The 15,899-nt window shown below is 43.3% G+C and overlaps 1 protein-coding gene across 2 annotated transcripts in view; it reads right to left on the reverse strand.

The window, feature by feature from the left end:
- Window positions 1–2,653: 2,653 nt before the first annotated feature.
- Window positions 2,654–15,899, reverse strand: part of MTHFD1 (methylenetetrahydrofolate dehydrogenase, cyclohydrolase and formyltetrahydrofolate synthetase 1) — a 40,746-nt gene continuing 27,500 nt past the window's right edge. For both annotated transcript variants that reach the window (XM_042048390.1, XM_042048391.1), the window contains exons 19-28: window positions 13,397–13,465; window positions 12,769–12,880; window positions 12,441–12,580; window positions 11,978–12,019; window positions 10,866–10,966; window positions 9,953–10,130; window positions 9,474–9,581; window positions 8,122–8,274; window positions 3,984–4,092; window positions 2,654–3,801 (exon numbers count right to left, since the gene is read on the reverse strand). In XM_042048390.1, the coding sequence (XP_041904324.1) occupies window positions 4,003–4,092; window positions 8,122–8,274; window positions 9,474–9,581; window positions 9,953–10,130; window positions 10,866–10,966; window positions 11,978–12,019; window positions 12,441–12,580; window positions 12,769–12,880; window positions 13,397–13,465 (993 nt within the window). In that variant the 3' untranslated portion in view covers window positions 2,654–3,801; window positions 3,984–4,002. The remainder of the gene's footprint in view (window positions 3,802–3,983; window positions 4,093–8,121; window positions 8,275–9,473; window positions 9,582–9,952; window positions 10,131–10,865; window positions 10,967–11,977; window positions 12,020–12,440; window positions 12,581–12,768; window positions 12,881–13,396; window positions 13,466–15,899) is intronic.

Consider the following 15,899-nt stretch of genomic DNA (forward strand, 5'->3'; position numbering starts at 1 on the left):
CGCCGCCTCTTTGCTGCCGTGGGAAAGCATCTCTCCCTGCTCGTAGATCAGCATCCCTTTCTCCTCGCGGGGTAGCATCCCGCCCTGTCGCGGGATAGCAGCGCTCTTCCGGCGGGTAGCATCCCTCCTTGTGGGGCAGGAGCCCTCGCCCGCTGGCCAGGGTAACCTTCCGTCCCCTCCCAGGCTGTGCACAGCAGCTGCAGACCCGAAAACCACGAACTTCAACTGGAGGTAAAGGTCCTCCCAGAAACCGAGCTGGGGTTTGTAGTGCGGATCCCAACGGCAGCAGGAGGCACTGTAAGGGAGCCCGAAGCACAGCCGGCAGGGAGGAGGGACCGCCGGGGTTTTCCTGGCTCTGTGGGAAGGGAGGGGGTCTTGCTCTTGGCAGCTGTTTTTTGTGTCCCACCTGAAACCTTCACAGCTTTCAGCCACTCACTGTTGGGGCTGCTGCGGGAGCTACACCTTTGGAGGTGGAGGTAAGGATAGCCAGCTCTTGACTTCAAACTAATCCATGCCGAAAACACCAGAGAAAGTGCCTCTTTGATAGGAGCCTTTCTTCTCTCCAAAGCAGCTGAGATCTGACCTTAAAAAAATCACGTCTCCAGCTGTGATGATTGATGGGAAAGCCGCCAGAAAAAGGACTACTCAGTGCAGCTGATGAACTACAGGAAACTGTAGTTGAGATGCCCGAACGTCCCCGTTCATCTCCACGGGGAGCTGACGCCCACAAAGGTTTTACAGACATTAACTGCTTCACAGCGTGTTTGCACACGAGAACCTGAGCAAAGCAGCACTTTGAACTTGCAAGTGGCTTCCAGTGTAGGCCAGGCTTAGAAAAACACACATAGCCTCCCCTCCTCCTCGGCTTCTTCATGGGGAAAAAAATGTATACAAAATGGGTTAGTTGGGCTGAAATGCCAGCCAGGAGGGCAGGAAAAGTGCATCAAGCATCATAAGGAATTGCCTTTCTTAAAAGCTCCCCTCTGAGATGTGTTTGCTTGCATTCACTCAGGATAATAAACTTCATCTGGAAACAGCTTCCCTCCTGAGGTGGGTGGTGGGTTCTAATTACAATCCACTTCTTTATTAAAGCCAAGTGAGGCCCTTCAATGCAAGGAGCTTTTCCCTCGTTGCAGTTGGGAGGCAGGAGGGAGGGAAGCAGACAACGAGGATGGCTAATGTGAGACTGGGGAATTCAGTGGTGTGATGGAGGCAAGCTGCCATGAATCCCCTTGGGAGCACTTTGCATGGAATCCAATTATTCCTGATGCTCCAGGGGCAGATGGTAGCACCAACAGCTGTGGTACAAGGGAAATAAAAGACAGGGTCTGTGGCAAGCCAAGGATCAGGTCAGAAGTTGGGTAAACTGGACAGAAGATCCTGGCCCAGCTGGATCCTGTTTTCTTTCTGTGGTGCTGGTGACATGCAACAAGTCACCCAAGCAACATCTCCTCTTTCTTGTCCCCAGCACCACTTAAAAACATAAATCTGTGTTATTTCTTACAGGATGTGATGCAGTGCTCTCACAACAGCACAGCTCAGGGGACGATGGCCATAACACCAGCTAAGGACCAGGCCCACAAAATAGCCCACAGAGAACAAATTTGTACATAATTAGTTTTTTCTCTAAGCAACAGGAGGAGAGGAGAACCATCCAGTATTTAGCTAGCAGAAATTAAGTGTCCTCTGTGTCCTATTTGATAGGACAATACCTAGCTGGCACCCTTAGCTGCAAAGCAGAGTGTTAAAAAAATAACCTATTTATGTATCCATCCTGCAAGAGAAGAGAGAGTTTGGGAGTGCAGGTTAGAAAACATTCCCCATTAATCTCTGGAGATGCTCGGGGCTATTTTTTGGCCCTTGTGCTTTGCTGTTGTGTAGCAAACCCTTCAACAGCTCGTGCCTGATCCGGCACTGTGCCTCACTGCAGGAGGGAGACCAGCAACCTCTTGAACCATCTCTCTCAAGCACATGGCTATGATCTCATGCTAAACTAAAAGGAGGCTAATCTTAGCATAAATTTGCACTTATCCCATCTTTCATAAGCATAAAATGAAGGTGGAACACAGAGCACTTGCAGGAAAGCAGTGTAGCAGGGAAGATTAAATGTAGGAACTGACAGCAGCCTTGGCAGCATCCACTCTGGCACCCTGCTTCCAGGAAAGGCTGGGCCCAGGAGCTGCAGGTAAAGAGGCACCCACATCCAGGCAGGGGGGCTGGGCAGCAATGGAAGAACCCCTCCCAACCCCCTGCAAGGGGACTGAGCCTGCTCTGCTGGCTGCCAGGAAATCCTTGGCTGGGTAATATCCAAAGGAACATTTTTAGGAGGCCATGAATGCATCTCAAATGCTCTTTTGACTATTTAAAATGTTCTGTCTGCTTGTGCCAGAACCAGGTAACTTTTATATAATTATTCCCCCCTCCTGAATAAGGGAAGAGATACAGATCTCTCTTCCTCTCCATATATATATATATATATATGTATATATTCACACACAGTATCTGTGTACTACCTACATTGGTGCACACCTACATCCTGATCCTCCCAGCTCTCACCAAATTTGGAATGTTTTTAGATTCAGTTCTGATACAAGCAGATGGGCCTCACGACTCTTAATTCAGATATTCTGCAGTCAGCTGCAAGTATCTCACATTCACAGAATAATTCAGGTAGTTTATTTCCTACAGACAACATACATCATCTAGGGAAGGAAACCAGATTAAAATACACACACCCTGGTGCATTGCAGGCTACTTATTACTGCAATAATCACTCCTACTTGTCAATACAAGGATTGCTGTTGTGTGCAGTTAATCACAGAAATAAATTCTAATTTAGTAATCTCAGTGCATACATTAAAACCCAAAAAGCACTTGAAGCATTTGCCAGTTTATTTGTATTAGTTAAAAAATTGGCAGCAACGCTATCTTCATGTTACAAAATTATTTTTGGCCTGCTGACAAAACCTGCTATAAGTCACTTGATCACTATTTATGTTGTCTCTATTGACCAAAAAGGAACCTTCAGAAACAAGGCTTGTCAATGGTGTAACTGCACTTATGGCTGAGCAGAAAATGGTTCAAAAGACCCATGTGGTAGGAGCCACAGATACGGGCCAGAGACCCAGTCCCTCCAGATCTGATATCCAGAGGTTTCATTCCATTGACAGAAGAATACAGTAGTCACAGCTGGGCTTGGGGTATCTGATGTGGCTCAGGTGCCTGCAGGAATAATTCACAGCAGAAGCCAGGGTAAGCACTTCTGGAGAGTGCTGGGAAGCGAAGGGATTCCTCCTTGCTCCTTTGAAATGACACTGGTGCAGTGTCAGGGCACAGCAGGTTCTCCCGTAGTGCGAGAAGTGGAACAGAGAATCCACGTGGCAAATGGGAAACAGCAGCCAACAAGACTTTCAAAGATAATATATGCTGCAAAACCCCGATGGTTAAGACAATTAAGTCCCAAGACTGTTTCAAACAGCTCCAGCTTTAGGATTCTTAATTATTAAAAATCATGTCATTGAATCAAAAGAGGTCATTAAACCCAAGCTTCTGTATTGTGCTTCAGCTACAATTACGAAGCCGGAGGTCGGTAGAGGAAGTATACTTTATATGCTCAGTGTCAACTAGCTTGAATACAGCAGTTTAAAAATTACTACAGATTAAAAGTTAGTGGTGGATTCTTCAGCACTCCTCCTTCCAGTCACTTCTTGCATTATATTCTCACTCATATCTTGTTCTGACTTAAAAAGAAGATCAGAGCACAGTTCCATTTACATGACTCATCAGGTGTTCTTCTGGGAGCTAAAAACAACCAAAAAAATTTAATTACTATTATATAGTACTGCAGGCAACTTTCAGGCTGAATTACAATCAAATGTCATTTGGAAACATATGGCATAATATGGGATTGGCTTAATTCCGTTATCTCAAGATTTTTGGAAAAATAAAGCCCAAATATTGAAGGTCTTCAAGAAGGCACTGACCTTTGGTTAATCATTCCTTTCAGAAGAGCCCATTAACTCCTCCTGACACTGGGTCCAAGTCTATATCATAGAAGCAGGGTCTTGTAGGAAGTCCTGGCATAGTGCTCATCTGGACAACAAGAGACAGAACGTTAAAATGGCAGCAGCAGCATTTTGTGCACAAGATCCAAGACTGAAGACTTCGATGGCAATAGGCAGTGCAGCTCCTTGCACACGAACAGACCAGAAAATGATGGTCATGGACCGTTTTGAAGCACCCCATAAGAGTCAGGAACTCCTGGCTCAGTAGACAGATACGAAGTTTTTGCTTTTTATGATGAGGATTAAGTTTGGTTTCTGCAGCTGCAAGTGACTGAGCCCAAGATTTGGCTACGTACTTGGCTATCCAGCTGACCAGTTCACTGTTGGAGGAATGTTCATGGACTATGCTGTGATGAGACAATTACTTCTGGCAGTTTTCTGGGTACTAAAGTGAGGCTACAATTTTTAATACAACTTTACCAACTGTAAAGTCTCAGTTGATTGCTGTTCTTCGAGAGTCTAGAACTAGACGTGCTAAATAATTAGGAGTAATTACTGTTGAGAAGACAGTTTAAATAGTTTGGTGTTTGTTTTGCTTTTTCTAAACTGGGATAAAGCTTAAACAGAGATGAACAAGTGAGTTCTGACTGGAACATGCTCAGAAGGGCTGTGCAGGGGCAGAACTGAAGCTCACAAAGCATCTGCCAGCACTACTGCCTCAGGCCAGTCCTCTCCACTTGTCCCACTGCCGAGTACCCAGTTTCAGGGATGCAGAACACAAGGCTGGCAGAAACTACACTTGGCCTGATTTATTCTTGCAGCCAACAGCATTTCCCCTCCCCTAACTCAGCATTTAGCACAGCAGCACACACAGGCTGAACACGGAGGCTCTACAAAGGTGGACAACTTGTGACCATGTTTGGTAGTTTGTGTCAGTGGTCATTAAGTGCTTTTATAAAAAGGGAGAATTTGAAAGGTCTCATTTTCTATCTGCATCACCCTGCCTCAGCTTTCACAGTCAGTATTGTTATGCCTGTCTCCATTAGATTAAAGATCTCTTTGGCAACCTGGTATTTTCTCCCTGAGCAAGTATTTTGCACGCTAATCAAATTACCTCCCCATCTTCCTTTTGATAATAAGCTAAGCAGCAAGGAGGCAAAGCTCTGTTGGTGAGGCCTTTTCTGCAGTTCCCAAAACTGTTCAGGGAGCTTTTGGAGTCCCAGCCCATCTTCCTAAGCCATTTACAAGTGCAAACACCAGTCCCACATGTACTGTACCACTGCAAGTCTTTCATGGCTTACGCAGAGGTAAAAATCACTTAAAAAGTCTCCTCTTTATAATGGATTCCAGGGCTGCACTAGCTTTTTGTGAGAGCCACTGCCTTCCCAGACAGAGAAGAGGGGAGTCACAGAAAGGACCCCCATTCCTTGTCTTTGTGCTCAGCTCTATGAATATTTTGCTCTCAAGAACCTCTCAAGCAAGTATTAAGAAGTTCAAAGTGCCCAGAGGGGTTTTCCTGTTCCCAGCTCCCAGTCTCTGGCCACAAAGAGCAAGAAGCTTCCTATTTATTTATGTACTGCTGAAGAATCACGGAGCTTTGCAGATCTCCACCTCCAGATTCAGAGGGCCACAGCAGGAGCTGAGAGAGTGACACTCAATAGAGTAGGAGGTGCTGAAAATGTGCCTGACTTTGCCATTTCTTGCACTTTATTTTGAAATGAACAGTCAATTTGTCCTCCTTTCCTATCCACAGGGCAGCCCACAGTGGCTACTCTGCTATCTATTACTTAAAGGCAGTCTGCTTAAAACCCAAATTTCCATGCAGTGCAGAATAATTTCCATCCAGGATACTAATTTTCTGTACAAGTGTCTACAATGCTTCATGCACTCAGTTATTTTCAGAGCTGAAGGAATGAACTTTTTCTCCTTTATCCTCCTCCCCTGTAATACCACATGTGCTCAAAAAGAACACAGGGCAATTCACACTATTTACTTACAAGAAAAACATAGCCCACATGGGTATAATAAAACCCCTTGCAGGATTTCAAATAAAACTAATACCAATTAAACATATATTATTTGTTGCCCTTATGGATCTTTCAAAATAAATGCCATTTAGGATCTAAAAAACCAGAGCTGAATAAAGGAATTGTTTTCAATTCAGCAGCAGCACCAGAAAAGAAACCAAATCAATCTGAGCTCAATTATTTATTTCACTTTAAATCTAGATAACCTTTGAAATTTCCTTTAAAAGCTCAAAGTGTTTTATTGAAGTACAACAGTTTTGACTTTGAGCCAGAAAGGAAAAATCCAAAACTCAGAAGCTGAGAAAAAAATAAAATGTGACATGCCTTTGTGATTAACTTCAGATAACAAGAATAGGCACACACCAGTGATTAATTTCACCTCACATTTATCCTAAAAGCTTCTGCATAGAGCTACATATTTGTTGCATTTTCAGCTCACAGTTCAATGGGTGCTGCCAAAAATTTATTCTGAGGCTAACACATCCCCTCCTGAATGGGTTTAAAACAGTGATCTGATTCAAAATGCCCCAGACTGCTTCTCAAAAGGCCATCCATTCCCTGGGTTTTAGACACCACAGAAGAGTGATCATGTCCCAGCCAGAAGACTTATTGTTAACTCTGGCAGAATTAACACCATGATTCGCTACATGGCCAAGAAAACATTAGCAAACTGGTAAGGGAGCAGAAAGGAAAAAGTCCAACTCCATAGAAACTGAAGACATCAGAAAAAAAACCCCAAATGTTAGTTTTAATGTCTGAAAACATCTCTCTTGTTTACTCATTAATGCAGTGTACTCTTTCCTTCTCCAACGCTTATGAAATAAATAGTAAAATAAATCATTGTTTGGACTAAATCTTGGCTTGCAAAAAATGCCATTTCTAACAGGATCAGGCATGCTATCTTTCATTCTATCCCAAAACATACATTAATCTTTAGAACATGGATGAGCCAGACTTTAATCAGGATGTGGTTACCTTATTTATGCTTGGCAATCTGGAAACCTTAACTACCTTTTTTTTTAAAAAAAAAAAGAATTAAAAGAAAAAGGCAGCCAATATTTGGCTCTAGCTAGCATTGGAAGAAATAGAGGATCCAACTCTTAAATCAGCAAACTTCATCAACTGAGTCATGCACCCCTAATGCTTTTGAAACTTTATTATAACAAACATGTTGCCATGAAGGTTTCATAAAAAGGTTCAGGCCTAATAAACAAGAAAAAGAGCTGCTTGCTCCAACTGCCTCATGCCCTAAGGTAATCTAACTAGTTACTCAACATTTGCCCAGAAGAGATTCCCCAGGTAAGATTTCCAGTGGATCCTTTCATCCTAGTGTTGTTTCTACGGATGCAAACCTGAATGTGAGTTCATTTTGCAGATAGCTCCTCTTTCTGCCAGGCAATTCATATCAAAGCTGTTCCAGGATCCTGTTTCCATTGTTGCTACTCTCTCCCCTCTCAGCTGACATTATGCCAATCACATCAAAGAACAGAAACTAGAAACTCAGGGGCACAGTGAAATGAGTTGTTGGAATTGTTGCAGGCTGAACAGCAAACAGATGGTCAGCAAAACCATGAGAACTGAGGAGGAGGGGAGCCTGATAAATGATTGATAGCACAGGTCAGCTTTGCTTTGGGGGTGTCTCATCCAGAGGCATCTGCTCTGTAAGCTTAGGAAGGGTTGCCTTGTTCTACCCTGATCCACAGGTGTACACAAAGGTCACCTGCAAAGTGCTTTCACCAGGATTGCAAAGTCACAACAGCAACCAGGTGGGCCAAGGATTTCTCCCTCTACCAGACTGCTGTTCCTAGAATTCAGTAACTACAGAGCTCACCCTTTTCTCAAAACTGAGGAAAAGAGAGATGTAGGTCCTGAGGGATACAGCAGGGCCTTGCTAATTATTCACATGTCATATGGCCTATTTCAGCCTCCCTCTTCCCCCTGAGAAAAATCCCTATTAAGGCATCTGATATACTGGACTGCTAAAACACCAACTGTAAGTAACAAGGACTCTCCTAATTTAAGATACATATTAGTAAGTGATTCCTGGAATGCACATGAAGTTTTTTCCTCACCCCACAGCTATCACATACCGTTCCTACTAGTGGATACAAGAATCCAGCCCCAACGCTGGCCCGAATGTCTCGGATTGGCAGAACAAAATCTGTAGGTGCTCCTTTTTGTTCAGGGTCATGAGATAATGACAAGTGAGTTTTAGCCATGCAGATTGGCAGGTTTCCAAACCCCTGGGAAAAGAGAAAGAAAATGAATGACATAAGTGGAAAAAACAGTAATTTTTCCAGTACAAAAATGTAATTGCTCTATTGTGCTATTCTCTGCAGACATCAGAAATTTTATTCCCCAGCAAGTGCTTCATCCACAGCCTATCAGATCCATTGATCATTCTGCATCTCCATTCCTTCTCTCTCAAACTCTCTCCCCACCCCCTCATTAAGAACTAAAGAAAGAACCACCATGTCCCTTGGCACATCCAGCTGAGGAAAAAATTAATGGTATGGAAGTGCTGGATATACAACCGTGATAGACAACTTACTTTCTACTCTCTTCCCAAAATGTTCAACAGCTCAGAGTTACAACTTTTGTTCAGATGAGGTCAGTTAATTAGAAATGTTTGATCAATACAACTGCAGGTCATGAGGAAGTGGCAATTACATGCCTTTGGGATTTTGATGGATTTGTAAAGGAATACACAAGAAGCATGAAAGTGAGAAGCTATAGACACCAGTAGTAAATGGACTGCAAAAGGAAAATTGGTTACAGCAGTCTGCAACCAATGAATTGCCAGTCCTCACATTGCTCTTCTCTTCAAAGACTTTCAATAATGCAGAAGCCAGTAAATTCACAACAACGTCATGCCAGAGAACAGCAAAAGCAACACAGCAACCAGAAAACATCAAATTCAACAACCAGATGGCAGGTTCAAAACTTCAAAAACTTTCCACAACAAGTCTTGTATAATCCACAGAACTCTTTCCCCAATGTAATTGTGACTGACAAAAATCCACATGGACTCAAAAACTAATTAGTGGAACTTGATCTCAATGGAACAAGATGAAAAAATAATCAGAGACTATTTAAAACCAGCATAATGACTTGTAATTCCCTAATTCTCTAAATGCTGAAAGACTGGAGAGTATAGTAGAGAAAGATCACTAAATCCTCCTGCCCTTTCTCCCCAAAACTATCACAGATGGTTACTGGATGGTCCTGGGCCACATGAGTGAGTTCTGTCTTCTTCACCAGAAGACAGAGCCAGTTTCTTCTTTCCCACATCCTCTTCTTCCTCTGCCACAGCAGCATTTAATGACTCCCAAGGACATGATTTGAGTGAGGATTCCCTTCAAACACAGCTTGAACACTACTGTTTAGTATGATAATTTTAAATGAAAAGCACCACTGCTACCAGGTGATGTGGAAAACTCACCTGCTTAGTGTACAGGGCAACTTTCTCCTGTGCTTCTGGAAGCAGCTCAATGTCTCTTGCCCCATAGACCTGCTGGGCAATAAGCCTGATCTTATCTACAACAGGCAGCTAGAAAAACAAAAAAGACAGGCAACTCAGTGTGGCCAAAGTACAAAGACCTGCAGCACCACAGCAGTTTCAGATCCTCCACATGTGTTGTGAAGCGCCCATCTGTAGACATAAGGCTTAATTCCATTTGCTGTAGAGCAAAATAGAGAGTAATTTGAGTGTTTTCAAAACGTGTTTCAGTATTTCAGTAGGTAGCAAAACAGTAAGAACTGACTAACTATGTCTTTGAGACTGGTGGAATCAATGTTACAATTCTAACACCACATTTCTACTCAATTTCTCAGGCAGCCTTTTAGACAGCCCCAAGCAACTTAAGCTAGTGAAACCAACTGATACAAACAAAGCATCTCTGTAATAGTGCAAGTTCCTACCTCCACATTATAGAGGAACCTGAAGTTGCTGGGTGCCTGGGATGCTCTCTGAACAGCTCGGGCCAGGGCCAGGGCTCCTTTCCCTCCCTCTGCCCAGTGAGTGCACTCCACAGCATCGAATGCTCCTGCCTCCTTTGCATGTTGTACTACAAGGGCCAGTTCAGCCTTGGTATCTGTCCTGCAAAGAAGAAGTTTGCATGTTTGTACCAGAATGCACACACAGTAAATGAATGTCTGCTCTTGACAAGATCCAAAACCTGTCCAAAGAAATCACAGCTACCAGAAACTGCTCAGGGGTTATCCACCACAGCCTCCTCCTTGGCTGGCATCAGCTTTAACACCACATCTCAAAGTACTTCTGCTGCACAAAAAGACCACACAGTGGTTGTTTCCTGTGCATCCAACATGCAGAGCCCAATTCATGCATTTTCCAACAATGCAAAACTGTGGCATTCCAGTATCTGAAGGCAGCCTACAAGAGAGCTGGAGAGAAACTTTTTACAAAAGCATGTAGTGACAGGACAAGGAGGAATGGTTTCAAACTGACAGAATAGGTTTAGACTGGATACTAGGAAAAAATTCTTTACTGTGAGGGTGCTGAGGCACTGGAACAGGTTGCCCAGGTGTTGAAAGTGCTCCTGAAAGTGTTCCAGGCCAGGTTGGATGGGGCTGTGAGCAACCTGGTCTAGTGAAAGGTGTCCCTACTCATGGCAGGGGACTGGAACTGGATGATCTTTAAGGTTCTTTCCAACACAGGTCATTCTATGGTTTTATGACTCAATCTGCATTCCCATTTGGAAATGCTGCCAACAACACATCAACAGCACTGAAAACAAGAGTTTGTGTTAAACACAGTGTATGAAGTGCTAAAATGTTACACCTCTGCATCACCTCCCCATCCCAGCTCACTTACTTGAAAGCATTGACAGCCACGACCACCGGGACACCAAACATCCGTGCGTTCTGGATTTGCTTGTTTAGGTTGCTGCAGCCTTTTGCCACCAGTTGAAGATTCTATGAAGATGACAGCAAGCAGAAAGCATATTTTATCAGGGACAGGGAAACTTTTGTTCCAAACCCACTAAATCCAAAAGCTAATGGTAAAAATGTCAAACTGGGAATGAAACCACAAAGACAAAACCCCAGTGCTGCTTTCTGAACAGTCCAGACCACTGCATGCTCTTGGGCAGAAGGCAGGAAAAAGAGTGACTGCTTCTAATGATCACTGGTTTCAGCTATCAAGCCAAGATAAGGGAAATCCCTTTTTACCACTTTTTGTTATTCTTAAAAAGTTAATACCTGTTTTCATTAACTCCCCACAGTAAAGCCTCAGTTTCTCTCTGACACATTTCTCTTTATGTATTAAATATCACCAGCAGTGAATTTCATGACATCCGTTTGAAGTCTGTGGCAACAGCTTTCAGTTTACATATATTTACATTTTGCAGCATCAGAGACTATTCCTGGAAATTCAGACATTTCATCCCTTCCTATGCAAAGGACAATATATACAGTAGCTCTACGAGCGAAAGAGCTGCAGCAATGTAAAGAGCCCGATAAATTATCCAAGTGTATGTAACCATTCAAGGCACAAGGATGGAAGGTGAGACTTTAGTTCACTTTCCTCACTTACTTGCAAAAACCGCTGCTAAGGAGAGAGTAATTAGAGAGGCACTCTGAATATTTTCAGAGACAGTATTTCAGCCAAGTAATTACTCCACACCGAGAGGGTTGGGGAAACAGAGTAGGTATTACTATGAAAAATTGAGCACACAAGCAACTGTGTGAGTTAAGGAGGAAAAAAGAGGCTCTGAACATTGGCTAGGTCAAGGACAATAAATGCTTGAAAGAGCAGAGCCAAAGTAACATCTTAAAAAAAAAAAAAAGAACATTACAGCTTGTATGAAGCAGCCTTTCTGTGGCAGCTAAGTAAGTGACACACTAGTAATCCAGGCAGGCACTGCATGACACCATCATGCCACGACCACAGTTAGCTGGTCCACTGTCACAACAGCTTAAGATTACCTCTTCTGTGTATTCCTTTGGCAAAGGTACCCCAGCAGTGACCTGCAAAAAAAAGGGAAGAAATGGAGGCCCATTAGACTTCTATCCATTACAGCAATCCGCGCTTGACTCTTATTAAAACGGTATCAAGATACAACATCCGACTCCATGCTGATCCTTTTCATTTGTAAGAAAAAAATAAAAGGAAGAATAAAAGACTGCATGATAAAACACATGACTGACTCTGGGATTGTCACACTTGGCCCAGCATGCAGGCACTTCACTAGGGCAATAAAACCAGCAGCTATGAACCTCTAATACACTACAATGAAGCTGTTGCCAAACAGGGAAATATCAATTCCTTTTACAACTGTGAATTTCAAGACAATTTCAAGCTGATCAAACCCCACAGGGTTCTAAGTGACTGGATCAGAGCAACAGGAACAGCCCCTCAGGCCTACTGAAAACCTTCCCCAGTACTTACTGCAGGTCCTCCCCCGTGCATTTTCAGAGCTCGGACAGTAGCAACCAACACCACCACGTGAGGCCGGAGACCAGAATAGCGGCACTTAATATTAAAGAACTTCTCCATGCCTATGTCTGCACCAAATCCTGCTTCTGTAACTAGAAAAGGAAATAAAAAGAAGTTTGTGAAAGATTTCTGGGTGAAGAAATCATACGCTGATCATATAAACCAGAATCTTCTTCCAAGAAAAAAAAAAAGGGCCTAAAGACAGTTATGATAAAAAAAGGCAGATCCCTCCCTCCAACATAAAAAAGAAATAAAAATACCCCACACTCCACACACTTACCAACAAAACCATCTTTCCCCACAAGCTTCAGTGCTATTTTGTCTGCCAACACAGAGGAATTCCCATGTGCAATATTGGCAAAAGGTCCAGCATGAACAAACACTGGTGTTCCCTAGAACAGGGGAGATGTGGGAGAGAAGGAGAAAATCAGAAAGTGCAATTTTGCAAATATGAAGCATGTCAGAAGCTAAGTACTGTGGTGTCTGAAAGTAAAGAAAAACGCTTTTAGAAGACAGATCTTAAAGCCTTCTGATCACACATTTGTTATCAGCAATAAGGACTACAGGGCAAACAGGATTATTATAATCTCCACAAGTGGAGGTACTAATCCTCTTAGGAAAAGGATGGCTAAATCCCAGCAACTCTTCATCATTCTCCTTCATCCACACCATTTAAATTCCCAAAACACTTCTTGACATTAAAGACAACGGAACAAAGACATAGCAAAGTTTAGTGCATTTCCTCAGGGTCATCCCACATGCCAATGGCAGACCTAGAAGGAACTCAGCCCTCTCCCCTAGCCCTGAGGAGGAAACCACAGTAAACCCCCAACTCTGACTGTGATGAATGAACTAAACCAGTTGCTGAGTGCCTTCTCAGAGCCAAGAAGCAAATCATCTGTGCTCACCTCTAGTGTCTGCATGAGGTTTGGTTTAACAGCATCTTTCATCAAGACAGCCAGAGCTCCAGTCACTCCCTGAAACATAAAAGGACAATCAGTTTCCACATGTACCAAGACCTTGAGATGGTTCCTATGCAGTGTCAAAGCTCTGATTTTTGTCCTGGTGGGCTTTTGGTACCAGAACCAGAAGTTGCTCAACACAGAACTAACTCTAGTCAGGGCAAAGCATTCCTGTAAGAGGATCTGTGATTTCTGGTGGGAGCAGCCTCTTGGTTGTGACCTTGCTGGGCCGTCACTTCATAGCAAAGGCACAAAGAACAATTAATTCATGTTTCAATGCTATGGCAAGGTTAGCAGATAAGAGCAGCAAGGGAGTAACCTTTCAATAAGTATGGTTTACTGTAGCCCATTCAGCAGCACAAAGCAATGTTCTTAGATCTTGCTGGTGGATCTATCTTGGATTTTCTTCTTTTCAGCAACTCTGTCTACATACTGGCCTCAAAATGTCATAACAACCTGCTACACCCTGCTCAAGTCTCTTGTGCAGAAACAACTTTTAAAGTGAACCTCTGTGCTGATAAGAACAACCAGGCTGACATGAAAGGCAAACACTAGAGCCCGTATTTCCTCCCAGGTGCAGCCACGTACCCTGCTGAATTCTGCTTCCTGTGCAATGAAAGCCTTGTGATTTCATTCCCATATGCTTTGGGAAAAAAAAATGTGGACTTGGTCATTCTTGTGACTGACAGTCCAGTGGAAACCAAACCAGCTGTTACCCAGCACTTGAAAAAGTAACTAAATTGCAGTCATGAGTCCTGAGCCAAATGCTCACAGCAGTTATGAAAACCTTGACCCATAATGGCTTTTTCTTCCTTTTCAATTTCAACTGAATTGCAGCACTCAAAGATATGAAAGACTATTTCTTTATAAGACATTCAACTGCTTTGGTTCATTACTTTCAATCTTGCCACATGAAAGCTTATTTAGCATTTAATGTTAAATAAGACTTCACTCATCTCCACAATAATGAAAACTACAGAGCGAGATTTCCATGGCGACATTTCAGACCCGTGTCGCTCAGTGGCACTTCGATACATCCCAGCTCTAACAACCTGCAGTCAGTTTTTGATTCCACATTTCTTCCCAGATTGTTTTTGCACTTGCTGGTAGCACAGTCATGGCATTGGTTGCATCACAGCAGTGGGACCCAGCCAGGTCTCTGCAATCACCACATTTCTGCCTGCATGAGGAGTGTATAACATGGTCCTAACAACACAAGCCACTGGCTGCCATCAGTGCAAACATGTAACAGACAAGAGAACCTGTTGGATGTCTGATACCATCCTCCATTCTGCAGTTGGAATGGACAGAATTAGATATAATTAGACTTTTTTAAAAAGTTTAAAAAAAGTTGAGATGAAAGACTTCCATCACCTGGACTCTGCAGAAAAGTCAAGTAACTCCAAAGCCAAGCACCATCTGCCTACACAGCTGATGGGCAGTAAGACTCCTGTTTTCTAGAAAAATGGTTTAACTCAGTTACTTAAGTTAAACTGGCAGCATGCTAAGTGTAGGAATTAAAATCTCAAAGCTGCCTACAGAACTTTGGCACATGGTCTTTCTCATTCCCAACAAATGTCTCACATAGGGATTTACAGATAAATGGTTCCAGCCTGGCACTTCTCCTGCAAGGCCAGAGTCAGGCCACCAATCTACTGTTACTTAGCCTTATCCTGGGAGGAAGTAAAACAAATACACAACACTCCCACATCCCCCCAAAACACAAGAAAACAAAAAACCTGCAGCAAGATGGCAAGAGCTGGGTAAGCCTTAGTGCCCTGTCCCACCCAGCTGGAAACCCAGGTCAGGAAGAAGTGCCTGGGACACAGGGCATTGCCCTGAAACCACGCTGAAGCACCATTTGGGAATGTGCTATTTGACACACTCCACAAACCTGCCAAGAATTAACAATTATTGGAGGGACAGCTGCAAAATAGTGCTGCAGCTTGCAACTGCTGCTTAGGGATGCTTTATACACTTCATAAACTGGTAACAGGCATCACCAGTGCTATGACATTCAGCATTTCATGCAGTGGAAATTAAATATTTGTGTACCTCATCAAAGGCTGCCTTACAGAGAACACACACTTTTTTTGCAAAGGCTTTGGTTTTTATAGCATTCACAGACTCCCGGAAGAAGGTATTTCATTGTCTGTAATTAAATTTACACAAGGCTTTGTTCCTGCTCAATGTTTTCCTCACTCCAGGGAGCCTAAGAAACAGGATGGCCAGCAGGATGCATTTTGAGTTCTTCTGATTCATAAACATGCTTTTTATGCAGAAACCACCACGTATTTCCCCCGTAACTCCTGTGGTGCCAGTTTCAACTTGACACACAGCACATCACACAGGACCCCTGTCCCTGCCCAGGTCAACACACACATCCTCTCTGGATAAGGTGGCAGCCACACTGAAGTAAAAAACCTTCACTAACTGCAGGGGCTGGGAT

This window comes from Corvus kubaryi, unplaced genomic scaffold (genome assembly GCF_017639235.1).
Source record: "Corvus kubaryi isolate FWS band 111438036 unplaced genomic scaffold, C.kubaryi_AGA036_p1.0 66, whole genome shotgun sequence".
Classification (NCBI taxonomy): Eukaryota; Metazoa; Chordata; class Aves; order Passeriformes; family Corvidae; genus Corvus; species Corvus kubaryi.